General features: G+C 44.6%; 2 protein-coding genes and 1 long non-coding RNA gene across 5 annotated transcripts in view; 1 reads left to right on the top strand and 2 right to left on the bottom strand.

The window, feature by feature from the left end:
- Positions 1–14,765, top strand: part of SLC1A6 (solute carrier family 1 member 6) — a 43,782-nt gene extending 29,017 nt beyond the window's left edge. For all 3 annotated transcript variants that reach the window (XM_077859617.1, XM_077859616.1, XM_077859618.1), the window contains exons 2-10: positions 4,439–4,650; positions 4,840–4,977; positions 6,490–6,694; positions 7,456–7,498; positions 7,982–8,325; positions 10,681–10,914; positions 12,104–12,298; positions 13,279–13,413; positions 14,187–14,765. In XM_077859617.1, coding sequence (XP_077715743.1) covers positions 4,443–4,650; positions 4,840–4,977; positions 6,490–6,694; positions 7,456–7,498; positions 7,982–8,325; positions 10,681–10,914; positions 12,104–12,298; positions 13,279–13,413; positions 14,187–14,382 — 1,698 coding nt within the window. In that variant the 5' untranslated portion in view covers positions 4,439–4,442 and the 3' untranslated portion in view covers positions 14,383–14,765. The remainder of the gene's footprint in view (positions 1–4,438; positions 4,651–4,839; positions 4,978–6,489; positions 6,695–7,455; positions 7,499–7,981; positions 8,326–10,680; positions 10,915–12,103; positions 12,299–13,278; positions 13,414–14,186) is intronic.
- A 267-nt stretch (positions 14,766–15,032) lies between these two features.
- On the bottom strand, positions 15,033–16,241 carry LOC144290413 (uncharacterized). Its single transcript, XR_013358084.1, has 2 exons — positions 15,908–16,241; positions 15,033–15,539 (listed from the first exon to the last, which is right to left on the bottom strand). It is a non-coding gene; the product is annotated as an uncharacterized LOC144290413 (long non-coding RNA).
- Positions 16,242–16,658: 417 nt separating this feature from the next.
- OR7C2 (olfactory receptor family 7 subfamily C member 2) lies at positions 16,659–17,648 on the bottom strand. Its single transcript, XM_077859620.1, has one exon. The coding sequence runs from the start codon at positions 17,646–17,648 to the stop codon at positions 16,659–16,661; it is 990 nt and encodes a 329-aa protein (XP_077715746.1).
- Between the last annotated feature and the right edge of the window lie 10,194 nt (positions 17,649–27,842).

Consider the following 27,842-nt stretch of genomic DNA (forward strand, 5'->3'; position numbering starts at 1 on the left):
CTGAGTTGGGCTCTCTGTGAGGAGCCTGCTTCTCCCTCTGCCTGTTTCTCTGTCTCTCTCTCTCTGTCTCTCATGAATAAATAAAATCTTAAGAAAAGTAGCCGTAGACAACATGTAGGGAATGAGTAGTGGTTCTGTGCCAATAAAGCTATTTATAAAAAGAAGCAGTGGGCTGGGTTTGGCCCTTGGACTATGGTTTGTCCATCCTTGCTTTATGCAGCGTTGCTTCTTGTAGGGAAGAGAAAGGAAGGAGACAAAAAAAAGCTCTGGCTAGTTCGTGGCTAGCTTGTATCTCACTTGAACACTCCCTTGGGACCCACCAGCAATTCTGCGCTACTACTTGGTGACTGGGAACATATATTCTATTTTCTTTCTTTTTTTCTTTTTTTTTTTTTTTGGAACATATATTCTAGAGAGAGGGAGGAATTAAGAGTTTCCTGTGTAGTCTGTGGTCTCATGTCTGGGATTTTTCACAGCGAGATAAGAAACAGCATTATGGTTTCAAAGCGATGGACCCAATTGGAGCAGGACCCAAACTAAGGTTTGGCATTGAGAATAAGGGCTTGGATCTGGAGGAAGCAGGTCCTGGAAAGGTGAGGCAGGTGTCCCAACCTTTGGATACGGGGCGGGGGTGGGGGGAGTGGGGGAATCAGGGTAGGGCAGTTGACCCCAGAAAAGTAGCTGCACAGCCAGTGGCAGAAAAAAAAAAAAAAATCCAGGGATCTGGATCTGGTGGAGCCAAGACTTCTCACAGGCTTCCAGACTCCCAGTCCTGACCTGGATGAAGTTCAGCACAGAACAGTATTGACTGTCTACCTTTGGCTTGGAGAGTTTTTTCTAAGAGCCAGATAAATCTGGTGTGTTTGTCCGGAAATAGCACACTCGAAAAGCAGAATTGTAAAGGGTATAAGTTAAGGGCTATTTACAAAGATATGAGCAAAGTTAAGGAAAACCAGTAAGGTTGGGGTAGTAGCACTCAGGGACCAGCAAGAGCGGGAGTGGGGGGGGGGAGGAGGGAGGGGAGGGGAGGAAGGCGGGAAGGGAGCAGGACAAGGCCAGAGCCTTGGCTGCAACAAAAAATTGTGTTTCTTTTTTATTTATATTTATTTATTTATTTATTTATTTATTTATTTATTTATTATTTATTTTTAATTTATTAATTTATTTTTAATTTATTTTTTATTGGTGTTCAATTTACCAACATACAGAATAACCCCCAGTGCCCGTCACCCACTCATTCCACCCCCCGCCCTCCTCCCCTTCTACCACCCCTAGTTCGTTTCCCAGAGTTAGCAGTCTTTACGTTCTGTCTCCCTTTCTGATATTTCCCACACATTTCTTCTCCCTTCCCTTATATTCCCTTTCACTATTATTTATATTCCCCAAATGAATGAGAACATATAATGTTTGTCCTTCTCCGACTGACTTACTTCACTCAGCATAATACCCTCCAGTTCCATCCACGTTGAAGCAAATGGTGGGCATTTGTCGTTTCTAATAGCTGAGTAATATTCCATTGTATACATAGACCACATCTTCTTTATCCATTCATCTTTCGATGGACACCGAGGCTCCTTCCACAGTTTGGTTATTGTGGCCATTGCTGCTATAAACATCAGGGTGCAGGTGTCCCGGCGTTTCATTGCATCTGTATCTTTGGCATAAATCCCCAACAGTGCAATTGCTGGGTCGTAGGGCAGGTCTATTTTTAACTCTTTGAGGAACCTCCACACAGTTTTCCAGAGTGGCTGCACCAGTTCACATTCCCACCAACAGTGTAAGAGGGTTCCCTTTTCTCCGCATCCTCTCCAACATTTGTTGTTTCCTGCCTTGTTAATTCGCCCCATTCTCACTGGCGTGAGGTGGTATCTCATTGTGGTTTTGATTTGTATTTCCCTGATGTGTTTCTTTTTTAGTTGGAATATATTTGATATATAACATTGTATAAGTTTAAGGTGTATACCATGTTGTTTTTATACATTTATATATTGTAATATAATCCTCATTGTAGTAATAGCATCTCTATTAGGTCAAGGGAGCCAGGAACACTCAAGGAAGAAAGGATAGTCTCTTCAACAGGTGTTGGGAAAACTGGATAAATACATCCAGAAAAATGAAATCGGACCCCTATCTTACACTACTCAGAAAAATTAAGTTGAAATGCATCCAAGTCTTAAATGTAAGACCTGATACCATAAAACTCCTAGAAGACAACGTAGAGAAAAAGCTCCTTGTCGTTGGTCTTGGCAGTGTTTTCTTTGGGTATAATTCAAAAGTATAAACAAAAGCAAAAAAAAAAACATGGGACCACATCACATAAAAAGCCTTCTGCACAATAAAATAACAAAATGAAAAGGCAACCTACAGAATGGGAGACATTTTTTGTAAACCAGGTATCAGATAAGAAGTTAATATCCTAAATATATAAAGAACTTACACAACTCAACAACAACAACAATCTGATTAACACATGGACAGAGGAACTAAATAGACATTTTTTTTCAGAGAAGACATTCAAATGGTCAACAGATATAGAGGATTGTTTGACAGGACTGGTGGCCTGAGGCAAAGGAACACAACCACTGCTAAATAGAGGCTTGGTGGGAAGAATTAATGCTCCTCCCACTGGCCAGACCAAAAGGGGAGTGAGCAGGCGAGGGATCCCAGGCAAAGCCATCCCTGGTGGTCAGCTGTTTGCACCAGAGTGAATCTAGAGGGTCAACAGAATTCCCTGGATGCCTAGAATATGGGCACTGCCTTTCTTTTCTTTTCTTTCTTTCTTTCTTTCTTTCTTTCTTTCTTTCTTTCTTTCTCTTTCTTTCTTTCTCTTTCTTTCTTTCTTTCTTTTTTCTTTTTCTTCTTTTTCTTTTTCCTTTCTTTTCTTTTTTTTTTTTTTGCTGTGAGATCATTGTAGGCCGCTCTGCCTATTGTTCAAGAATAGGAGGTCCAGGGCCCAGGCCCATGATACTTTTAGGGATCCACAGAAATGCTTTCACTTTTTAAAACATTTAATTTAATTTAATTTAATTTTTTGTTTTCACTTCTTTAAAATCAGAAGAAAAAACTACACTCTTAGATAAAAAAAAAAAATGGGTAACATTTTCAACTAACATTACATTAGGTGAAATTCACATAACAGAAACCCTATCATTTTAAAGTGGTGTCAGTGGCATTTAGTACATTCTCAATGTTGTGCAACCATCCCCTCTATCTAGTTCCAAAATACTATATTCATTTTTATATCATTTCAATTGTAAAAAATAATTATATGTATTATATATTATATATATATATATAATATATATATATACTTTTTAATAGAAGAAGGAGTCCACAAAAACAAAATTTCCTCTGGCTCATGAAAGTCACATTTCCAAGCTGCCCCCTACATGTAAGGTGTTTATTTTTTATTTTTCAAAAATTATTTATTTATTTATTCATGAGAGACGCAGAGAGAAGAGGCAGAGACATAGGCAGAAGCAGCCTCCCTGCAGGAAGCCCAATGCGGGACTCGATACCAGGACTCCGGGATCATGACCTGAGATGAAGGCAGATGCTCAACCACTGAGCCACCCAGGCATTCCTACATCTGTTTAGTTGGTAAAGGATAGGCAGGTTTTCATTTTTACATGCATTTCATTTAATGTATATTAAAATACAATTTGCATTTCAAGCAATAATCTCAAGTTTCCCTTTAAGATAGATTTATTTAAATAAATAAGGTTACAGGGATGTGGTCAAGTACAGAGGAGACACAAAAGTCTGAAGTTTGGGAAACACCCAGAGAGATTCTGAACATCACATTTCCCTTCAAAGATGGATCCTGAAGAGCCCCTGGGGTCAAGGATTGTCACCATTTCTTTCCCAAGGGACCACACCTCCAGCCCTTTTGCTCACCTGAGCACTCATACAGGGACTTGCATTTATTGAGGGCTCACTGTTGCCAGGCACCTGCTGATTTTGTCGTTGTGATAAGGCCACTTGTCAACACCACCAGGCCAAACACCAAATCATATTAATTTGAGGGGCTAACCCCAGTTGCCTTGTCTAGGGCTGTGCATGCAGTTGGTGCTCAACAAAGGCTCGCTAGTTTGTGAGCTGGGAGAGCCCCCAATTCCTTGTGATGGTATAACGTAAGGAGGGCTCTGGAATCAGGGAATGGTGAAAGCATCCATTATTTACATTGTGGTCTCCTTCCCTACTATGTCGAGGATCGGATTCTGGAGATCTGGACCCTTTCCTGCCACGATATAACCCTTGAACCCCAGGCAGTGTCCTCAGGTGTCTTAGCAGGGGCACACCCCAACAGGTGGAACCTCCTCTCCCCTGCTGTCTGGATTCTATCTGAGTTCCTTGCCACTTTCCTTCACGCTTTCCCCTGTCCCCACATCCACCCTCTGTTCTGCCCGTCACCAGAAGGCCCTTCTGTCCCCTGCAGATAGATGATGAGCAGCCACGGGAACAGCCTGTTCTTGCGGGAGAGTGGCCAGCGGCTGGGCCGGGTGGGCTGGCTGCAGCGGCTGCAGGAGAGTCTGCAGCAGAGAGCGCTGCGCACGCGCCTGCGCCTGCAGACCATGACTCGGGAGCACGTGCTGCGCTTCCTGCGCCGGAACGCCTTCATCCTGCTGACCGTCAGTGCTGTGGTCATTGGTGAGCCAGCTGGGAGGGGCAGGGACTTCAGAGAAATTCCTCCAAGCGCACATCTTTGCTCCTCCCACTCATTCTCACCTGCACATGGATGTGCCACCATCCCCAGCTTTGCCTCTCATGTAAGGACACATTCACCAAAATGGGGCGGAGTGACCCAGCCACTCCACGGAGTCTTCCTTTTGTTCCTAGGGGTCAGTCTGGCCTTTGCCCTGCGACCGTACCAGCTTACCTACCGCCAGATCAAGTACTTCTCTTTTCCTGGAGAACTTCTCATGAGGATGCTGCAGATGCTGGTGTTGCCACTCATTGTCTCCAGCCTGGTCACAGGTGAGAGAACCTAGCCGGTCCTGGCGTCCAGAGCCCCAGTTCAAACCTGGAGCCAAAGCTATCCCAAGCATGGGATCACCTCCTTATCTTAGGACCCCAAACATGAAGCCAGCACCTAGCCCTGAGTTCTTGGCCAAACCCCAGATCTTCATCAAACTCAGGTTCCAGACCCCATGTGACCTATGCCACTTACCTCAGTAATTTTACTGTGCTTTTCCATGGAGGTAAAATATCAGCCTTCCAGGGGTTTACCATCATCCACAGTTGAAAGAAAGGCTGTGATAGAGCAGCCAGGTAACAGAATGGCATCATTGGTCAAGGAGTGGGAGGTGGGTGAAGGTGTTTGAGATAGAGGTGACAGGATAGTGGGTGGGGGCCGGGGTAGAAATAGGGATGAGTTATACAGAGGTATGCAAATTCTTCTGTAAAGGGCCAGATAGTGAACGCTTTCAGCATTGGGGGCCATACAATCTGTCGTAACTGCTCAGTTCTGCGATGGTGGTAGCAGACCCATCTGTAAACAAATGGGTGTGGTTGTGTTCCAATAAAACTTTATTTACAAAAACAATCAGGGGGCTGGATTTGGTTCCTAAGTAGTTGATTGCCAATTTCCAGATTTTGGGATGGGGATGAAGATAAAGTCCTGAAAGAGTGGTGTCTTGGGTTGGCTTTCCCAGAGCAGAGCCTAAGATGGGGATATTTGCACAAGTGATTTATTGGGGGATAACATTCAAGACAGACCCATGAGGAAGTGAGAGGAGTGAGATGGAGCAGGGAAAGAATCCAAGCAGAGATGCGGGTTTGGAAGAAGGCTAGCCTCTCAGCCTTTTATCCCACAGGTAGCTCTGGAGCAGGAGTGATGCTACAGAATTGTTCTTCCCAACTCTGCCTCCAGCTGAATCAAAGAAGCTGGCCTTTTTAATCCCTGTACCAGGCAGCCTTTGGCTTTAGGTTTTCCATGGGGTATTTCTGGGCAAATCAGCTTTTGTTCTGCTGAGGGCAGTTCTCCAGAGAAGGGGGCCACACAGACTGTTAGCAGCCAACAATGCAGCAGGTGGAGGGTTGGCGTGTCAGCCTGGTAAAGGGCTTTTGGATGGAGCAGCAAAAGAAGTCTCTTTCACAGATAGCATACAGTGAGGTGAGTTGGAGGGGGTATAATCTTGGGGTTAATAGCAGGATGAAGAGTGGAATGAAGATGATGTCATGGTATAATCCAGGCATAAGTGGAGGATGGGGTGGGAGTTGAAAAGGTTGGCTTGATGTAGAGGGAAGGTTAGTGAAGTGGGGCTTGGGATAAAGGAACAGGTAGAAGGTGTACATAGAAAATAAAATGGGGCTGAAGAATGACGAGAGGAGACGAAGGATGGTGTGGGTGCTAGGGTGGGGCACAGAAGGAGATGCTTGGTAGGATGCTTGTTGAGCTGGTGGTGAGGGAAGTCAAGCCAATGGATGGGAGGGTGGGTGGTGGGGGTGCAGATGGAGTTTCTCAGGGCTGTACCACCCATCCTCTAGGTATGGCATCCCTGGATAACAAGGCAACAGGGCGGATGGGGATGCGGGCAGCTGTGTACTACATGGTGACCACGGTCATTGCTGTCTTCATTGGCATCCTCATGGTCACCATCATCCATCCTGGGAAGGGCTCCAAGGAGGGGCTGCACCGCGAGGGCCGTATTGAGACCATACCCACAGCCGATGCCTTCATGGACCTGGTCAGGTGACGTCCTTTCTAATTTTGATGGGAACTCTGGCCCTAGATACAACAAGCCATACTCAAGGAGAGACAAAGGGGACAGGTGACTCAGCCTGGAAGTGCAACACCCAAGTTGAATCTAGGTTATTGGTACCCATTTTCTGCCCAGAGCCTTGCAAAAACCCTCTGAGAGTAGCTGGCTCCTAGGGTGTGATCTTTGGCCCTTAGACTCAGGAGGCTTCAGCTGTATTCTGAGATGGGCTCAGAACAGGTGGCGTTTGGTGTTCCCAAGCTTCATTGGAGGATAAATGAGTCTCTTAAAGAAGCAAGATTTTGCCAGCTTGTCATAGTTCTTCCCTAGTCACTGACTTGGAGAAAACCCAGATTTGAGGTCCACAAGTTGTCGGTGTTTTTTGAGGCATCACTGGTACATGTGTGTGAATTGAAGTCTGTGAAGTAGCATAGGGTTCTACTGAAGGGCTCAGAGAGGTCTGGATTTGAGGTCCATCTGCACCCCTTATGAGCTGTGTGGCTCTTGGTAACTTCCATAGGTTCTCTGCTCCTTGGTTTCTTTGTACATAAAAAGGGGACCTCAATAGTGCTCACTTCTAGAGTTATTTACTCATGAGCACTTACTCATATGGGTAAGTGCTTGGCCTAGAGTAAGCATTCACTTGTTGGCTGCCATTATTATGGTTGGTACTATTGCTATTATTATGACTATTATCACGCTGGACTCCTTCCCAAGGTCTAACCACCTCCCTTCCTCTGATGTTTTTCTGCAGAAATATGTTTCCGCCCAACCTGGTGGAGGCCTGCTTCAAACAGGTCAGGGGGAAGTACACAGTGTGGTCAAGGAGGCTTGGAGGGTGGGGGGAGCTTGCTGCCCAGTGAGTGGTCCTGGGATGAGGGATGGGAGGAAGGGCTTGCTGGAGCCATGGGCTGGGGCTTTTGGAAGAGTCTGGGAGAAAGAATGTACTTCCCATTGGTGGGGTGATCAAGGGAGGATTACAGAAAAGGATTTAGGCGAAGAGCTGCCTGGGGATGGTACTGGAGCCTCACCATGGATGGTTGAGGAGAGAGGCCCCCAAATCTGTTTGAACAAGGGGCTTTGAAAAATGCAGAATCTGTACTCATTCTGCCATGCGTTCATTCCCTCATTCATGTATTCCTTCACTTGTTCTTCTATCCTTTGGTCAAGTCCTCTGAATAAGACTCTCCAGGGGTGGCAACCAGGAATTGGTGTTCTAAATATATTTCTCCAGGAGATTTGGATGAATTGATTTTGGCCCTGATCTCTCCATATTTCAGTTCAAGACGCAGTATAGCACGAGGTTGGTAACCAGGACCATAGTGAGAACAGAGAACGGATCCGAGCTGGGCACTTCCATGCCTCCTCCATCTTCAATGGACAATGGAACCAGCCTCCTGGAAAATGTCACCTGGGCCTTGGGCACCCTGCAGGAGGTGCTGAGCTTCGAGGAGACTGTGCCTGTGCCTGGCTCAGCCAATGGCATCAATGCCCTGGGCCTTGTTGTCTTCTCTGTGGCCTTTGGGCTGGTCATTGGTGGCATGAAACACAAGGGCCGAGTCCTGCGGGATTTCTTTGACAGCCTCAATGAGGCTATTATGAGGATGGTGGGCATCATTATCTGGTGAGTGCTGGGCTGTGATGTAGCGGGGGTAGGGTGGTAGGGGGGCTGGTGATGGCACATGGGAAGGGTGGAGCTGGGCTTGGGAAGTCAGGCTGTGGGGCAGCTGTTCAAGGGACCATTGGGGTCATTTGGTCAAAGTCATTCATGTATATATTGGTTAATTGACTCATTTACTCATAAACTCATTCACAGACTCATCCATGCATTAATGAAGTCATTGATTGATTGCCTGACTGATTTACTCACTCCACTATGTATTCATTCAAGCTCATTCTTTGGGCCACTCATTCATCTCTGCATTTGTTATTCTCCCATTTACTCACTACATATTCTCTGCATTCCTTCACTTAACATGCTCATTCATTCTCTTGCCTGTTCATTTGTGCCTCATTTGCTCATTTTCTTTTTTTTTTATTTGCTCATTTTCTTGTTTATCCACTCACTAGTTATTCTTTAGTTGATACACGCATGCATCCATTCTTTACATTTTTCCATTCCTTCACTGATTTCTTCACTAATTCAACATACATTTCCTGGGATAACTGTCTGGAACACAGAGATACATTGAATTCAGTCCCTGTTCCCAAGAAGCTCAGAGGAGTCTGAAGTCTTGGAGGAGACAGACACACACTAGATAAATGCAATGCAAGGTGGAATGTTCTAGAGCAAAGGGACATTCAAAAAGTGTTGGGAATGGGGAGAAGTGAGCAGCCAGGGGAGGAATCATGCAGTGAACTCTGCCTGGGAATGTGAAGAGGGAGTCTTGGAAAAGGTCGCCTTGTGGTTGGGTCTTGAAAGGCAAGCAGAAACCGAAAAGGACAGGAAGAGGAGAGAGGCCCTCCAAGCAGAGGGAAGAGAACATGCAAAGCCTGCAAGAGCCTGAGTTGGTTGGAGAATGGCGGGGAGTTCAGGGAGGTGGGAGCACAGGGTAAGTTGAGAGTGGTGGTGCAAGATGTTAATAAGACTGCTTAGTGCCAAACTGGCACTAATTAGAAAGTTGTGTATGGGGCTTAGAGTCAAGTGTAAAGCTTGGAAAAGCAGCTGAGGGGAATGTGAGAGGGGAGCTTATCAAGGATAGCCAAGAAGAGTGAAAAGATTGAAGCTCAACTGGATTGGGAACCATTAATTTATAGTGGTGTCATTGGCAGGGCTGGGCAAAATATCCAGATGTGCCATCTGGGTGAGTGTAGAAGGAAGGAAGGCCATGCAATTGACTTGGGTTGAGGAATTTTGTGGGGGATGAGGAGGAAGGATGAAGATGAGGGAGCTGGGGAGGGGGCTCACAGAACAGTCATAGAGGTAGGTCTAGACTGGGAGATAGCTCAGCAACCTCCCATCGGGTCTCACCCTGAGCCCGGCTGAGCCCAGGGGAATACAGATGTGGCCAAAGAAGTGCCCACATCCTTCCCACCACCTCAGGGTGGGTCTCATCATTTCTGACCCAAGCTATTGTACCAATTTCCCAAGAGGTCCCTACCTCCTCCAATGCCTCTACCATGAGAACAACCAAGCGTATACTTCAGTTTCTAAAGAGAGAGGAGTAAGAGCTGAAGCCTGGTGACGGGGGAATGAAGGCACCACTGGCAGGAACTCGCAAGACTAAGATGTGCTGGTTTGTGGGGAGCGCAGGTGAGCCCCTGATGTACTCACTTCTGTCTCCTCTCACTCGCCCCTCTAGCCACACTGGTCTGCTCTCTGCCCCTTCAGCACTGCCCGAAGTTTTTAATTAGGCATTTCTGTGTGTACTGCCTCTTATCCCCGTTGAAATGTAGGCACCACAGGGGCAGGGACCATGTGACTGGAGCAGAGGAGACACTCAAGAGAGTGGTTGAATAAATAGATGATTTGATAAGATGCCTGGTTTGGGATGTCTGTGGGGGAAATTCAGGTGACATGGCTCCGGTCTGGTGAGTGAGTGAGGAGATGTGCTTCAGGGCATTGAGTTTACACATTTAGAGCAAACAGAGTTGGAGGCAGTGAAAAGGCCAGTGATAGGGAATGTCTGGGCCACATCTAGGGAGAGAGTCCCAAAGTCAGTTGGCTATTTGGGGAGAGACTTGAATGGCAGAGTAGAGGAAAGAGAGACCTTATAAAATTGTATGCCCTGGACTTGTAGGAGCTTTTCCCTGCTGTTCTGGGCATGAGCTGTGGGTAAGCAGGAGGAAGAAATGGGATGTGTTTGTGGGGGTCCATCCCTGTTTGTCAGTGTGTGGGGAAGGTTGGGGTGGAGTAGGGTGCTGTGTGGTGGGCACTGTCTGGCTCCAGGGACTTATATGGGCAAAACCTTGGGGATGCCAGCTCTGAGCATTGGGGGAAGTCATGAGGGAGCTTTGACAGGCGTCTGGCTTGGCCTAGGTATGCACCTGTGGGCATCCTGTTCCTGATCGCTGGGAAGATCCTAGAGATGGAGGATATGGCTGTCCTGGGGGGTCAGCTGGGCATGTACACCCTGACTGTCATTGTGGGCTTGTTCCTCCATGCCGGTGGTGTCCTGCCCCTCATCTACTTCCTCATCACCCACCGGAATCCTTTCCCCTTCATCGGGGGTGTACTGCAGGCCCTCATCACTGCCATGGGCACGTCTTCCAGGTATGGCCCCATCCCCCACCCCTGGTCCTTTTCTGAAGTTTGCTGCTCATGGTTCACAGGCTCTCTGGGAGTCCTGTCCCCCTGTCCCTGTACTGAACCTCATCTGAGCTGCTCTATTATGTCAGTGGCTCTTGTAGGTCTCCAGATTGATGGATACCAAGGTGGGGAACTCCATCCCGGGCTGGCTCTCCTGTTTTCCATATTTTCTATTTTTCTAATTTATATGGAGAAGAACCAGCTGCCATTTTTGAGATTAGGACCAAGGTTCCAACATGCCCCATATTCTCTGTCATTTTTTAGCTGAGTCTCATTTCCCCTCAAGATGGTCTCTAGGAGTTCTCTTGGCTTCCTTCTCCTTTTCTTGTGGTTTTATGGGGTTAATAGAGCTTCCCTTTTCCCCATGATTCAAATTCAAAACAGTTTGAGAAGTATCACGAGAGCCAACTGGGTGGAAGAATAATATCACTGCCATTGCTCATAATGCTCCCTGGAGAATGTGCCTTTTGGTCTGTGGCCAATAGGATTGGTGCCATTGTAGCCCAGAGTGAAACTTACCTGATCACCAGAGGGCTGGATCCCCAGAGGCCTACTCTGTGGGTCCAGGCTTCTCACCGCATGACATCAGGCTAACCAGACAGAGCACATGCTTTGTGGACAGGTCGACTCCAAGAGAGATGCTCACTCCTTCAACTAAACTCACCAATCAGTTAGGTCACTCATCCCCCTCCCCGCCCCAGGGAGTGGTGAGAGAGAGACCAGGAGGGTTGGTGTAGCTGAGGTTGCTCCCTGAGCCATAGGAGTGGGTACTAGGGGTCCCTGTAATATTTCTCTCCTACTCTGAGGGCTTGTGAGGTCAGCAGACCCCCAGTCTTTTCCTTTCTGGGAGTGGACAGTTCACTAGTGACATAGACAAGTGTCTAGTAATTAGCCTTAACCTATTGGCTTTAAGTGGTTCAAGAGACCTTGACCTTTGGAGACCACCATTGCCGTGTGCTTCCTGCATTGTGAGGAGCACCTCTTCCCTGTGCCGTTATCAACCCCTGAAATATTACACACCTACCATTCTCCCCTTGCCCTTGCTCCCACCTGCTCTTCCAGTGTTCTCAGCAGAATCCCTCCTTTGGCCCATTGCTGCTCCAGCCCCACCTGGCTGCCCCCTGTTCTCAGCTGCCAGGACTCTCTTCCCTAGCTCTGCAACACTGCCCATCACCTTCCGCTGCCTGGAGGAGGGCCTGGGTGTGGACCGACGCATCACCAGGTTCGTGCTGCCTGTGGGGGCCACTGTCAATATGGACGGGACTGCCTTGTATGAGGCCCTGGCCGCCATCTTCATTGCCCAAGTCAACAACTATGAACTCAACCTGGGCCAGATCACGACCATCAGGTGAGGCAGTCTTGGGTGGGATCTGCCAATAGGTGAGACCTAAGAAGCCATTAGCTTGGCTAGGGCTGGAGGGAACCTTAGCTTTAGGTCAAGGGAGGCTTTGAATGTTGTTGGGTGGGGGGATGTGGGAAGAGCCCAGCCACCCCTGCCAAATGAAGCTAAAGGTGAGACTTTGCAACCCGAGCCTGTCAGGAGCTGGCCAGATGTTTCAGTCTCATCTTCTCTCACATGATATCATGGGAGGTCCTTCTGCCCAGTATTTTTGAAAGTATGGCTGGTGGAACCTAATAACCAGAGGCTCTTATAATAAGGATGGATCCCTGGGCCTCATCACCCAAAGGTTCCAATGTAGTCATTATAAATATAACAGCACACATTATCACCTCCTTTAGGACTTTGCTGCGTTGTCCCTGCTCAGGGAAGTGGTCTACTTAAAAATTGCATGGTCTGGATTTTCATAGGCTGAACTATTTCTCTGTAGCATCATCTGCCTTAGTATATATTTTAATCACTCATCTTGCTTATTGCCTGTCTCCCCCACTAGAATGTAAGCTCTGTTTGGGCAGGGATTTTCTTCTGTGGGAATTTCTAGTAGGTGTATAGTGTGTAGGAGATGCTCAATAAATATGAGTTGAAAGAATACATTTATTGAAGGCTGCTTTTTTTTTTTTTAAGATTTTATCTATTTACTTAAGAGAGAGCACACAGAGGGAGAGGGAGAGGGAGACAGAGGCTCCCCACCAAGCAGGGAGCCCAATGTGGGGCTTGATCCTAGGACCCCAGGATCATGACCTGAGCCAAAGGCAGATACTTAACTGACTGAGTCACCCAGGTGCCCCTGATGGCTACTTTTTATTTTCAGGCACTTACTTTAAGATGTCCCAGGGAACTGCCTTTCCTTCTGTTGTCCCCTTTCTCACTCTCTTCCTTGTCCTCCCCTTCCCACTTCTTGCCCCTCTGTGTTCTCTCTCTGTGTACAGTATCACAGCGACAGCAGCCAGCGTTGGGGCTGCTGGCATCCCCCAGGCAGGTCTGGTCACCATGGTCATTGTGCTCACATCGGTCGGCCTGCCCACTGAAGACATCACACTGATCATAGCTGTGGACTGGTTCCTGTGAGTGTTCTTCAGATCCTTGCACTATGTCACAACTCCCCCTGCTTTCCTTGCGAGACGCCCAACCCGTGGGCCCTCATTCCATCAAAGACACAGAGTTCTAGAATTTTAGAGTAGAGGGGAAGCCTTGGAGAATACTCCTAGCCATAGCCTGTGATCTGAAATTCCATAGAGTGAACCTTGGGAAATAGGGTGGAGAGGAGATGAGTATTGGGGGCTTTATCTATCAGCCTGAAAAGCCTCCCTTGTACTTGCTTTATGGAGAAGTCACAAAAAGGTGATCCATAGGATACAGCTGGCTTGCAAATTTTTGTTGTTATTAGTTTTTGTTTTTAATTCTCAACTTTGAAAAACAGGAGGTTTACATTAAAAAACAGTCTGGACTTTCCTCCCCATGTGGGAGTTGTCAGGTAGACCCAAATCCCATTTAGATTAGTTTCTATTCTGACCTCAGTAACTCATGGTGGTTACCTTCTGCATGCTGTTTAGCCCACAACCCCTCATTTTCTCTATCAGATGTTTATATCCTTAAAAAGAAAGAATTGCATAGCTAAGAGCAAATGTGTGCCTATCAGAATTGATCCAACCTGCATTTGCTAGGAGGGGAAACTGAGGACATCGAAGGGGAGGGACCTGCTTGAGGTTATGTGGTCATGGATGGGACATAAACCTCAACTCCCAGGCACAAGGAACCCCCCACCCTGCTGTACCCTCTCCTATGAGCTCTTCAGACCTTGGCTAACAGTGGCTTCTCTCTCCCTATCCCTCCCCAGTGACCGACTTCGTACAATGACCAATGTCCTGGGGGACTCTATTGGAGCAGCCGTCATTGAGCATTTGTCTCAGCGAGAGCTGGAGCTGCAGGAGGCCGAGCTCACCCTCCCCAGCCTGGGGAAACCCTACAAGTCACTCATGGCACAAGAGAAGGGGGCGTCCAGGGGACGAGGAGGCAATGAGAGTGCCATGTGAGGGGCCCCCAGCTCTGCTGCCTAGAGAGGAGGGAACGGGGCTGGGGGGAGGGGGAGGTCCTAGGGAAGACCCACTGCCTGAATGACTGCACTGAACACACATGTTCTGTCTGGCTTGTTTGGTGGAAACTGAGATAAAGGAGCAGGAATGAAAGGATGTCCAAAGCCTCCGTTTCTCTGTGAATGCATGGGGAGAACTTGTGGAGGGCAGTGAGTCAGGTGGGATGGGAAGGAAATGCTTCCCCTGGGACTGGGAGTATGGGCAGCTTTGAGTCCAGCAAGCTGAGGAGTCGGTTCATGTTCTTTATTTTCTCAAAGAGTGGTGGAATTGAAGGAGATAAAGGAAAACCATCATTTATTATAATAAAACAATGTTCTGTGTCAGATTTCCCCAAGACCTTCAATGATTTCCTAGAAGGACTCATGGAACTCAGAAAACTGTGATGCTCCCAGTTATGGTTTACTGCAGTAAAAGGATACAGATTAAAATCTGCACGGAATAAAGTTGCCTGGGGTAGGGTCCAGAAGACACCAGACATGGGCTTCCAATTGTCCCCTCTTAGGGGAGTCCCTTGGACGCCTTTAATTCTCTCAGCAATGATGTCTGAAAGCATCTATGAATATTTCCAGTCAAGGAAGCTCACCTGACCCTTGGTGTCCAGTATTTTTATTGGGGGTCTGTCTTGTAGGCATGGAGTGCTTGCTGACCTTCACTACTCATTCTTCAGCCCCCACAGAAGTCAAATGAATATAGCATTGCCCAGGGTCCCAGGTGAACAAAAACATGGTAAATTACATTTTCAGCATAGTCGATCTGGCATGACTCAAAGCCCCAGGTATACAAGACATTTTTATCAGGGAGGATATTCCAAGGGCTTGGAGGTTATTTCCTAGGAGCCAGTCAAGAGCAAGACTTTTCTCTGGATATGCAGACTTTGAGCACCTCTAGCCCTCTGAGTTAACCCTTTATTTCAAACACTCATGGCTGGGAATAGAGGAAGTAGCTTCCCATGGGGATGAGTAGCTGAGTCTTGTAGTCCCAACTCTTGACTTCTGAAACCCGTTGTCTCAGATATCCCATACTGGCCTCAGGAAGCTCTGTGTTCGCCAGGCAAGCCCACGAACCAGGTGAGACATTAAGCGAGACCTTAATAAAGGCTTGGGGGAAAACACAAATAGTAACATGATTCCAGATGTCATGGGCATAACTCAACTCTATAACCCTTTTGTCTGGGAAACACTTTATCTATCTATCTATCTATCTATCTATCTATCTATCTATCTATCTATCATCTATCTATCTATCTATCATCTATCATCTATCTTTCATTCATGAGAGACACAGAGAGAAAGAGAGGCAGAGACACAGGCAGAGGAAGAAGCAGGCTCCATTCAGAGAGCCTGGTGAGGAACTTGATCCTGGGACTCCGGGATCATGCCCTGAGCCGAAGGCAAACACTCAACCACGGAGCCATCCAGGCGTCCCTTTTTTTCTGAATCAAATTAAGCTTCACTTGAGCACCTACCTCTCAAAGGGAGATGGGACATTCAAACACAGATATATGTGGGGATGCCTCCTGCCCCATTCTTTAGGATCCCAAGAGAACCACTGGGCATACATAATTGAAATAACTTGGAAAAAGGAATCAGATCCTTTTACCTAATGCAGTCACCGTGGAAACATTTGTGTGAGAGATTGGAAAAGTCCATGCAAAGGCAAGAACCATATAAAACATCCTACTCCACATTTGATCCTGGGGAGCTTTGCTTGGGATCCCAGTCTCAAACCAGAATTTCTGCCTCTAACCCATGGCCAAAGTTCTGTGTCTGCAGAAAGCTCCTTGTGGGAGTAGGGTATATTAGTTTGCTAGGGTTGCTATGACAAAGTTCCACAGGCTAGGTGGCTTAAACAATCGGAACTTATTTTCTCTTAGTTTTGGAAGCAAATCTTTGGCTTGATTCCATTCACAGAACTTCAGAAAACATCTCTAAATGAGTTTTCAGGGCAACATTTCCCGATTAGGCACATATCCCATCACCTTGAGGATACACATTCAATATGTGAGATTTGGTTTATTTTAAGAAATCCAAACCATTACTGAAGATTACTGAGAAAATAGCAGGTTCTTTTCATACCAAGTTAAAATGACTAGTTACAGAATGAGAAAAGGAATCCACAATGGAACATGAAGAAAATAGAGGACAGGGAAGAACCAAGGAAAGTCGTGCTCAAAAACACATAAAATTAGGAAAAATAAAAATATTGCATGAAGGAAACTAAGATTTCTCATCTTCATTATTGTGTCCCCAGCTACTCATGAGAGTCCTGATGCTGACAGGTACTACCCTGCTGAGGAGCCTGCCCAGGGCCCCCTTCATGTCCCTGTTCTTCAAGCTGTAGATGAAGGGGTTCAGCATAGGGGTGACAATGGTGTACATCACCGAGGCCATCAAACTCATCTTAGAGAATGAAGTCACTGCAGAACTGAGGTAGACCCCAAGGCCTGTGCCATAGAACAGGGAGACCACCAAGAGGTGAGACCCACACGTGGAAAAGGCTTTATATTTGCCCCTGGCTGATGAAATTCTCAGGATGGAGGAAAAAATCTCAGAATAAGAAAAGAGGGTTCCAGAGAGAGGAAAAACACCTAGGACAATAGTCACAAAATACACCACTATGTTATTGATGAGGATGTCAGAACAGGCGAGCTTCAGGACTTCAGGAAGATCACAAAAAAAGTGTGGGATTTCCATGTTTGTGCAGAAGGACAGCCTCAAAAGGGTCAAGGTCTCAAGAAGGGAGCCTGTTACACTGATGCACCAGGACCCCAAGACGAGCAGTTCACAGAGCTGGGGGTTCATGATGACTGTGTAATGCAGGGGGTGACAGATAGCCACAAAGCGGTCATAGGCCATTACGGTCAGGAGTAAATTGTCCAGGCATCCAAATACAATGAAAAAAAAAATCTGGCTGAGGCATCCTTCATATGTTATGGTTTTGCTCTGAGTCTGGATGTTCAGCAGCATCTTAGGGACGGTGGTAGAGGTGAAACAGATATCAGCAGAGGACAGGTTGGCAAGGAAGAAATACATGGGTGTGTGGAGATGGGAGTCTAAGCAGATGGCCAGGATGATGAGCAGATTCCCAGTGAATGTGACCAGATACATGGACAGGAACAACCCAAAGAAGAAAGGCTGTAGGTCCAGTTCCTCTGTGAATCCCAGGAGGAGAAAGTTTCCAACTCCTGTTTGGTTTCCTCTTTCCATGGGGCTACTGGGTGTGTCCAGAAGGAGGAAAAAAGTAACACAAGATTCACTCTAAATAAGCATTCCCCAGAAGGATAGAAATTTCCTTAATCCAAACCCTGAGGATTCATGAAGTCATTCATTTTGGCTAATGATTGGCTTTCTTTGCTGACAAATTGTGGTAACCATTGCTACCTGGAAAAATTGTCTCTAAGATCAGTGGTTCTCAAATCATGGTCCTTGACCAGCACCGTCAGTGTCACCTGGGAACCTGTTAGAAATGCACATTTTCAGACCCGCCTGACCTAATGAATCAGATGCTCTGGGTGTGGAACCAGCACTCTGTGCCTTGACAAGCCCTCCTGGGGACTATGACGCACACCCAAGTTTGAGGATATTGCTTTCGTGCTTGTCTGCATCCCTAAGCAATCGTCCCTGATGCCTGCTTTTGCATTTTCTGCTCAGTGCTTGTGGGAATGGGGAATTCCCTAATGCCAGGCAAAGATCTTCTAATCTTTGAGAAGTTCTTTCATTGTGCTGTCTTTCTGTAATTTCTATATCTTAGATCTTCTGGACCTTGGGTACTCCTTCTGCTAAAAAATTAATAACCAATATTATTATTCTTAGTCATCATTTATATTTCATTTGTATTATCAGTGTCCCTATGTAAATTCAGCAAAAATTGAATTTATAAATATACTCTCATAGAGCTTCTTATTTACTTATTTATATATAAATTTTAAAAATTATTTTTCTAAATTCCAGTATAGTTAACCTACAGGGTTAGATTAGTTTCAGGTGTACAAATGGTGATTCAACAGATCTATCCATGTCTCAGGTCTCATCATAAGTATACTCCATAATCCCCTTCACCTATTTCACCTATCCCTCACCCACTAACCACATTTGTTCTCTATCATTGAGTCTTTTTTGTCTCTGTTTTTATTTGTTTTTTAGTGTTAAAATGTAAAATCTAGTTAATTTACATACAGTGTAATTTTTAGAATTTAGTGATTCAACACTTTCATACACTTGGTGCTCTTCCCAAGTGCCCTCCTTAATCCCCATCTCCCCCTGCCCACCTCCCCTCTGGTAACCATTAGTTTGTTCTCTAGAGTTAAGGGTCTATTTCTTGGTTTGTCTTTTTTCCCCCCTGTGTTCACTTGTATTTTTTCTTAAATTCTGCATCTGAGTGAAATCATGCAACATTTGTCTCTCTCTGACTGATTTCACTCAGTAAGATACCCTCTAGATCCACCCACATTATTGCAATGATGCAAAATAATGATTATATTCTTTTCTATGGCTAAGCAGTATTCCATTGTATATGCAGTATACACATACATACAGTATATGTATATACCACATCTTCTTTATCCATTCATCTATTGATTATAGTGTTCAGAATTTGTAAATATTGAGTTTGTCTTCACCTAAGTTCATCTTTTATTTCTAGCCTTTATAGTTAATTACAAAAAATTGCACATATCCAACATATACATGTTGATAAATTTGCACATACGCATTCATCTGTGGTATCATCACTATAATCAAGGTAATAAACATATCTGTCAACTCCCAAAGTTTCCTTGGATTGTTCTGAGTGTTTTTTTTTTGTGTGTGTGTGATAAGAATATTCACAATTTATTCTCCTAACATATTATTTTATTTTATTTATTTTATTTTATGATTTTATTTATTTATTCATGAAGACACACAGAGAGAGTCAGTGACATAGGCAGAGGGAGAAGCAGGGACCCTGATGTGGGACTCGATCCCAGGACCCCAGAATCATGACCTGAGCCAAAGGTAGACACTCAACCACTGAGCCACCCATGTGCCCCTCCTCCTAACATATTTTAAAGTGTACTGTCCTGTATTATTAACTATACTTACTAAGTTATACACCAGATCTCTAGAAATTATTCATCCTGGCAAACAGAAACTTTATACCCATTGAGCAACAATTCTCTATTTTACTCTCCTCCCAGCCACTGGCAACCAATATTCTATTCTCTGCTTCTATGAATTTGAGGATTTTAGATGCTTAATGTAAGTGGAGTCATGCAGTATTTGTATGTCTGTGTCTGGCTTATTTGACTTAGGATAATGTCCTTCAGCTTCATTTCAGGGTTCATTCACAGAAGGCAAGATTTCTACACAATATTTTAATGTATTTTAGGTTTTATGTCATTAGTAGTGATTTTCTTCCAAATTATATCTCTGATATTACTATTATATATACATATATATTTTTTAAATATTTTATTTAATATATAATTATTCATGAGGGACACAGAGAGAGAGAGACAGGCAGAGACACAGGCAGAGGGAGAAGCAGGCTCCATGCAGGGAGCCCCACGCGGGACTCGATTCTGGGAATCCAGGATCACGCCCTGGGCTGAAGGCAGGTGCTAAACTGCTGAGCCACCCAGGGATCCTCTGATATTACTATTTATATTAAGAAAACTTTTGATTTTTTGGTATTATGAAGTATGTGCATTTTCTGGATTTTATTAACAATTTTAAGAGTTTCTATAGTATTTACATACTTTCTCTAAATAATACTAATTTATAACACCTATTTATCTTTAGGTCTTTTTGCATTGGTATGAAATTCCACAACACTTCTCAAATTTACAGTAAAAGTTGTTCTTCATTTCATTCAAAAGAATAATACTGGAATTTTGTAATTTAATAAGATGTTCATCATAATTTAGGATATATAAAAATACTTTTGTCAAATTAAGTTGAATTTTTTATTACTACACTTTAGAGGATCTTTTAAAGGCATAAATGTTTTGTGATTGACAATATAGGAAAAATAATGTTAAATCTGATATCCACATTCCCTAATAAACTTTTTTCAAACTTTTGTTAAGTTTTAATTTAAATTCCAGTTACTTAACATACAGTGTAATATTAGTTTTAGATGTAGGATTTAGTGATTCTAATATTTACTTTTTTTTTTAAAGATTTATTTATTTATTCATGACAGATGGAGAGAGAGAGGCAGAGACACAGGCAGAGGGAGAGGGAGAGAAGCAGGCTCCATGCAGGGAGCTCAATGTGGGACTCGATCCCAGGTCTCCAGGATCACAGCCCGGGCCAAAGGCGGTGCCAAACCGCTGGGCCACTGGGGCTGCCCTACATTTTTTTTTTTTAAAGTAAGCTTTACACCCAATATGGGGCTTGAACTCATGACCCCAAGATCAAGAGTCGCATGCTCTATTAACTGAGCCAGCCAGGTACTTACATTCCCTAATAAATTTCAATGTTTAATGTTAAGTGTAGCACAAGAGACCATACAAGCTGTCAGAAGATAATAAAAAACATAGGTAATATAAATTTATATATGAAGATATATAATCTTTGAAAGTAGTTATCTCTGAATAAAAAGTCTAGAAATAAGACAATAGAAGAGAAATAAGAAAGATCAGTTAGTGGGTCATAAATGGAAAAAAATTCTTAATGATAAAATGTGCCATGCAGAAAATTAGATTATAAAAAATAATCAAAAGGAATGAAATTTTGCCATTTACAACTATGTGGATGAGACTAGAGGGTATTATGCTAAGTGAAATAAGCCAGTCAGAAAAAGACAAATACCATATAATTTCACTCCTATGTGGAATTTAAGGAACAAAACAGATGAACACAGGAGAAGGGAAGGAAAAATAAAATAAGAAAAAGACAGGGGCACCTGGCTGGCTCAGTCAGTTAAGTGGCTGCCTTAGGCTCAGGTCATGATCTCAGGGTGCTGGGATCAAGCCCTACATCAGGCTCCCTGCTCAGTGGGGTGTCTACTTCTCCCTCTCCTTCTGAATTCTCCACCCTGCTCATGCTCTCTCTCTCTCTCAAATAAGTAAAGTCTTAAAAAAAGACGAAAAGGAGGGTACTTAAAAATTTTTATTTAGATTCAATTAATTAACATATAATGTGTTATTGGTTTCAGAGTTAGAGTTCAGTGATTCATCAGTCTTATATAATGCCCAGTGCTCATTACATCACATGATCTCCTTAATGCCCATCACCCAGTTACCCCATCCCTCCACCCTCCTCCCTTCCAGCAACCCTCAGTTTGTTTCCTATAATTAAGAGACTTTTATGGTTTGTCTCCTTCTCTGTTTTTGTCTTGTTTTATTTTTTCCTCTCTTCCCCTATGATGGACACAGATTTAAGGACATGCACAACTTTGCAAGATAATATTAACTATAACTCCATGGTACAAATTGGAAAATCTCTAAGAAATAGATTTATTTCTGGGAAGATGTAACTGTCTGAAGTTGATTCAGGATGGAGGATAGCAGACCAAAATTAAGGAAGGAATGAAATAAACAACAAAGCTTACCTCCAAATTGCCCTGGCGGGATCCTGTGGCAGGAGCAATAAGAAAATTCCTCTTTAAGTAATAAAGATGAACATAGGGGAAGGGAAAGAAAAATAAAATAAGATAAAAACAGAGGGAGGCAAACTATAAGAGATTCTTAACTATACAGAATAAACAGGGATGCTGGAGGGGAGGTGGGGGAGGGATGGGCTAGATGAGTGATGGGCAGGCATTAAGCAGAGCACTTGATGGAATGAGCACTGGGTATAGTATATAAGTGATGAATCACTAAATTCTACACCTGAAATCAATACTACACTATATATTAACTAATTTGAATTTAAATGAAATCTTGGAAGAAAAAAATGACAATTTGAGATACACACACACACACAAAAGAAAAGAAAGAAAGTCTACTATTTCAATTGTTGTTTATCAACACCTGGGAAACGATACCTAATGGAATTCAAGGAGAAAAAGACATAAGGGACATTAAGTATAGAAAGCACAAGTTTTCACTGTTTGAAGATAATGGATTGGCTGCAGGTAATGAATTGGCATCTGAAAACCTCTGAACTGAGTATGATTTTAGTAATGCAGTTGATACAAAATACATATATAAAAACCAGGAGCCATTTTAAAGTGGCATGAAAATACATTTGGCATGTTTAGCAATCATTGCTTCTATCTTGTTCCAAACGTTTTCATTACCATGGGAACTCTGAACTATTTTTGAAACTTTTCTGTAAATGTAACATTATTCAAAAATAAAAATTAGCAAAAAGAAAAAAGTGGGCACAAGAGGAAAACATGCCAGCAGTGTTCATATGTGCAGTTATGACTCTAGAAAACAGATCACAGGGGCACCTGTGTGGCTCAGTAGGTTAAGCGTCCAACTCTTGATCTCAGCTCAGGTCTTGATCTCGGGGTCGTGAATTCAAGCCCCTTGTTGGGCTCCACACTGGGCAAGGAGCCTACTTAGAAAAGAAAATAGATCAAAATTTTTTCACACGTTAGCACAAATATAAATCTCCTGAAATAGGGACTGGAAACTTGCAAATACACAGTGAATGAGAATGATGAATTCATTAAATTAGCTAAAATTTTTTGAGGACCTCTATGTGTCAAACACTTGTGCTGTATTTTTTATGTCTTAGCTTATTTTATCATAATTACTATATTTTTATTTCATAAACTAATATGTGTTTGCAGTAATGCAGTGATAATAATAAACAGGCATAGGTGCTCAGTAGGTGATAGAGACAATAAAAAAAACCCTCTTGACGGGATCCCTGGGTGGCGCAGCGGTTTAGTGCCTGCCTTTGGCCCAGGGCGCGATCCTGGAGATCCGGGATCGAGTCCCACGTCAGGCTCCCGGTGCATGGAGCCTGCTTCTCCCTCTGCCTGTGTCTCTGCCTCTCTCTCTCTCACTGTGTGCCTATCATAAAAAAAAAAAAAAAACCCTCTTGAGCATTATCTTCTTTAATTTAATCCTCATGTTAACCTTCTGAAGTGGCTACTATTATTCTCCTAATTTTACAAATGTAGAAACTAAGGCACAGAACATTAAGTAGCTTAACAGATCAGAAGATGTATGAATGGATTTGTAAGTGCTAACTGTGGAATCTCAGGGAACGTTTCTTGCTTGAATGAATAAATGAAGATTTTCCAGATGAAGGAATATAGGAGCATCTTTGATAGAGGAGAACAGAGGTGCTTGTAATGGCTCCCAAAAAGCTGAGAGGAAGAGAAATTGAGGGACACAGGGATGGGGTTGTGTAGAAAGTTTCCATTAAGTGGACTCTTACCAGTGTGTTATCCCCATTTGTACCAGCCAAAATTCATCCTCTGAGAGCTTTCTTCCCCTATACTTGTTTCCCACAGCAGACACTCTGATGACACTGGGGCACCTCTAGTTCTTTATATTCCCTGGGGGATAGATTTTCAACTCAGCTTCAAGGAAGGGCAGGGAGGTGGCATTAGGTACCTATTCTCTGAAATGGTGCAACTGAAGTCCCTCTTTCCAGGACAGTTGAGCTGTAGATGGGGGAGGAGGAGCATATTTACTATTTATAGGTCCTCAGAGTTTGGAATCTGACAGTTCTCATTAAATTAGTTGTGCTGTTATTACTCTGTTCTCTGAGCAACTTGTTTCCCATGGGTGAGGGAGCCAAATGGAAAATAATTTCTCTTCTGCTAGGTTTGTCCTCTTGGGAGCATCTTGGGTGTCAGATATGTGTATGCCATCCCATGGCCCCTAAGTCATGGCATTCTTTTCTCCATGAGCCTGATCTTCACTGTCTTCTTTCATGAACATTTCCTCAACATTTGACATGGAATTTCTTTGTCTATCAAAGGCAGAAGCAGGTGTATTTTTCAAGACTTTGTGAGTCCCAAGTGCTTTGACTTGGGATTGTGAACAGGGTTCTGGACCACACTCAGCTCCCAACAAGTATTGGGTAGTTACATGGAAAAAGGGTGGAGATGGCTCATTGTGTTTGGTGGAGGGTAATAATAAAGCTCATTATTTGCACACATGGAGTTTTCTTTGCAAAAGTCCCACAGGTCCACTTATTTAGTTTTTTCATCTGGAGTAAACACATTCATATCTATAAGCTCACATGGCAGAATTTTTCTGGCTATATACCAGGTAGGGTATTCAGGGCATTCTTTCCCAGGGGAAAATCTACTTTGGAAATACTAGTAACTGAGAGTGACTTAGAGCAGAGGTTGGCAAACATATTTATAAAGGGCTAGATAATAAATATTTGGGGCGTTGTGGGCCCTGTGTTCTCTGTTGCAACTACCTCATGGCCATCATGGTGCATAAGCACGTATAGACAGTATGTGCACAAGTGGGTGTGGTTGTGGGTATGAATGTCCTGTGGCTGTTCTAACAATTCACCACAACTGAATTACTTAAAACAGTAGGCATATATCACAGTTCTGAGAGGCCAGAATTCTGAAATCCAGGGCTCAGTGTGCTGCCTCCTGAGGCTATACATGGAATTCCATTCCTTGCCTTTCCTGCTTCTAGTGACTCCAAGCATTCCTAGGTTTTGTGGATGCATCCGTCCAATTCCCGTAGTCATGTAGTCTCCTTCTCATCTCTATGTACCTCTTGTCTTTGTGTCTCTTATAAGCTCGTCTGTCACTGGATATAGGATCCACTTGGATAATCCAGAATGATTGCATTTTGACATCCTTAATTGTATCTGTAAAGACCCCTTTTCCAAATAAGGTCATATTCACAGGTACTGGAGGTTGGAATGTGGCATATGGGGACCACCATTCATCCCACTACACTGTGTTCCAGTAAAATGTTTTTATAAAAAAAGGCTGGTGGATTAGGGGCACCTGGGTGGCTCGGCAGTTGAGCATCTGCCTTTGGCTCAGGTTGTGATCATGGGGTCCTGGGATTGAGTCCTTCATCAGGCTCCCTGCAGGGAGCCTGCTTCTCCCTCTGCCTATGTCTCTGTCTCTCTCTATGTGTCTCCCATGAATAAATAAATAAATCTAAAAAAAAAAGGCTGTGGGTTAGATTTGATGTATGGGCAGTGGTTTGCTTCCCTTCTTAGTAGATTTAGACATGAGGAGCTGATAATCTTAGAAAACATTGTAAAATTAAAGAAAAATTAAATACGGTTTATCTTATGCTAAAGGGGCTCACCTACTAGAAGGTCATCATGCAGGTTTGCAGTCTCCCCAGACTATGGCTGATTTAACTGTGAGACCCATCCACTATCCTGACCCTCTTTCCAACAGAACTGCATCCTATGCCAATGTACCCCATTAAACTCAACGTAAAGAACTTCAGGGGTGCCTAGGTTAAGCATCAGGGGTGTCAGTTAAGCATCTGCCTTTGCCTCAGGTCCTGATCCCAGGGTCTTGGGATTGAGCCCCTCACTGGGCTCCCTGCTCAGTGGGGAGTCTGCTTCTCCCTCTCCCTCCTTCTGCTCTCTCTCTCTCTCCCAAATAAATAAATAAATAAATAAATAAATAAATAAAGTCTTAAAAAAACAACAACAACAACTTCAAATCTTAGCTATAGGAGAGTGCCAAGTGAAGACCCAACCAAGGGCTGTCCTTTGGTTCTTGTGCTGATTATTCCAACAGCCTGACAAGCAATTCTCTTACTAAGATACCTGGGAATAGCCCTTCTGAACCACCAAAGCCTAGTGTAAAGAGCACAGACTTCCTGGATTAAATTGTGGCAGCCTTGACCAGGGTGTGGGAGGAGAGAGGAAGGGCTAGGCTGTGTAAGCCTGGTCCCTTCTACCTAACTGGTAAGAGGAGTCATTCTCTGTTCCGGGGTAAGTGGGAGGCCAGAGGGTCAGGAGTAAGAGAGCTGCATGTGGTAATTTCAGCTCTGGCCTTGACTGGAAGATGCCCAGGTGAGCCAGTAACTACTCAATGTGCGGGTCTGAATTGAGTGAATTTTCCCATGCCTGTGTGCTCAGGAACGGGTACCTCTCGGGTCTTCCGGGCAGCCCAGGCGAGCACTATTTTCTTGGGTGCCCTCTGTAATTTGCCAGTGGCTCAGCTAGTCTTTCCCCTCTGGTGCCTTAGGTTTCCAGAAGCTCAGATACAAACCAGTTTCCCCTCTATTTCCCCATGTCTTCTGTTCAGCTCAGGGATGGCCCCATGCAGGGCAGGACCAGGATTAGGAAAGCAGGGTCAGGGATCCCTGGGTGGTTCAGTAGTTTGGCGCCTGCCTTTGGCCCAGGGCTTGATCCTGGAGTCCTGGGATCGAGTTGCACGTCGGGCTCCCTGTGTGGAGCCTGCTTCTCCCTCTGCCTATGTCTCTGACTCTCTCTCTCTCTCTGTGTCTCTCGTGAATAAGTAAATAAAATCTTAAAAAAAAAAAGAAAGAAAAAAAGGAAAACAGGGTCCTGGAGGTACAAAATGTAAGTGGTGTATGCTTGCGTCTAGGCAACCGGCATCAATTCTCCGCGGGAAGCCTTTCCCTGGTAGCCAGACTTTTCCTTTTTGACTTTCCCTGCAGCTCAGAGGTGTCCCTGGAGGTGGAGGCGTCCTTGTGTTTCCTCCTGGTTCAGGCGCCCCTTTCCCCAGTTGTTGTTGTTGTTGTTCTTCTTCTTCTTCTTCTTCTTCTTCTTCTTCTTCTTCTTCTTCTTCTTCTTCTTCTTCTTCTTCTTCTTCTTCTTTCTTCTTCTTCTTCTTCTTCTTCTTCTTCTTCTTCTTCTTCTTCTTCTTCTTTTCTTCTTTTCTTCTTCCCCTTCTCCTTCTTCTTCCTTCTCCTTCTCCTTCTCCTTCTTCTTTCTCCTTCTCCTTCTCCTTCTTCTTCTTCTTTCTTCTTCTCCTTCTCGTTCTCCTTCTTCTTTTGCTTTATTCTTCTATCAGTTGCCCTCGGGGCCCCAGGGCGCTAGCTGGCTCAGCCACACACTTTCACCTTTGTTTCTTTTCCTGGCCTCCCCTCCACATAGTGCTGAATCATACCCCTGCAGGGGCCTCGTGGCTCAGCACCTGGAGGTTCCCCCCAGCCCTGCAGGTGACCTTTCCTCGTGGCTCTTCAGCGGTGGCGAAGTCTGCGTGTCCTCGCCAAGCCCCGCTTCCCCCCGCGCAGGACATGCACATTTGCACGTTTGCGCTGCATCCCCAAGGTGTTTACCCCCAGAGATTCTGGGCTTGTTTCCCCACAAAGCCCCCCCCCCCCGCCCGCCCCCGCCCCAGATCTGCGTTTCCTACTTGGATTCCCTACCACGCAACCAGGCAGTCTTTCCTCTGGTTTCTTGTTTGGGAGTATCTCAAAACCAAAATTCCCCACCTCTGTCTCCGTCCCCCTCCAACACCCCCCCCCCCCCCACAGGGCTCCAACTTGATCTTAGCTCATGTGGGAAATATCAAGAGCCTTAGTGATCTCCACA

Source organism: Canis aureus, chromosome 19, assembly GCF_053574225.1.
Source record: "Canis aureus isolate CA01 chromosome 19, VMU_Caureus_v.1.0, whole genome shotgun sequence".
Classification (NCBI taxonomy): domain Eukaryota; kingdom Metazoa; phylum Chordata; class Mammalia; order Carnivora; family Canidae; genus Canis; species Canis aureus.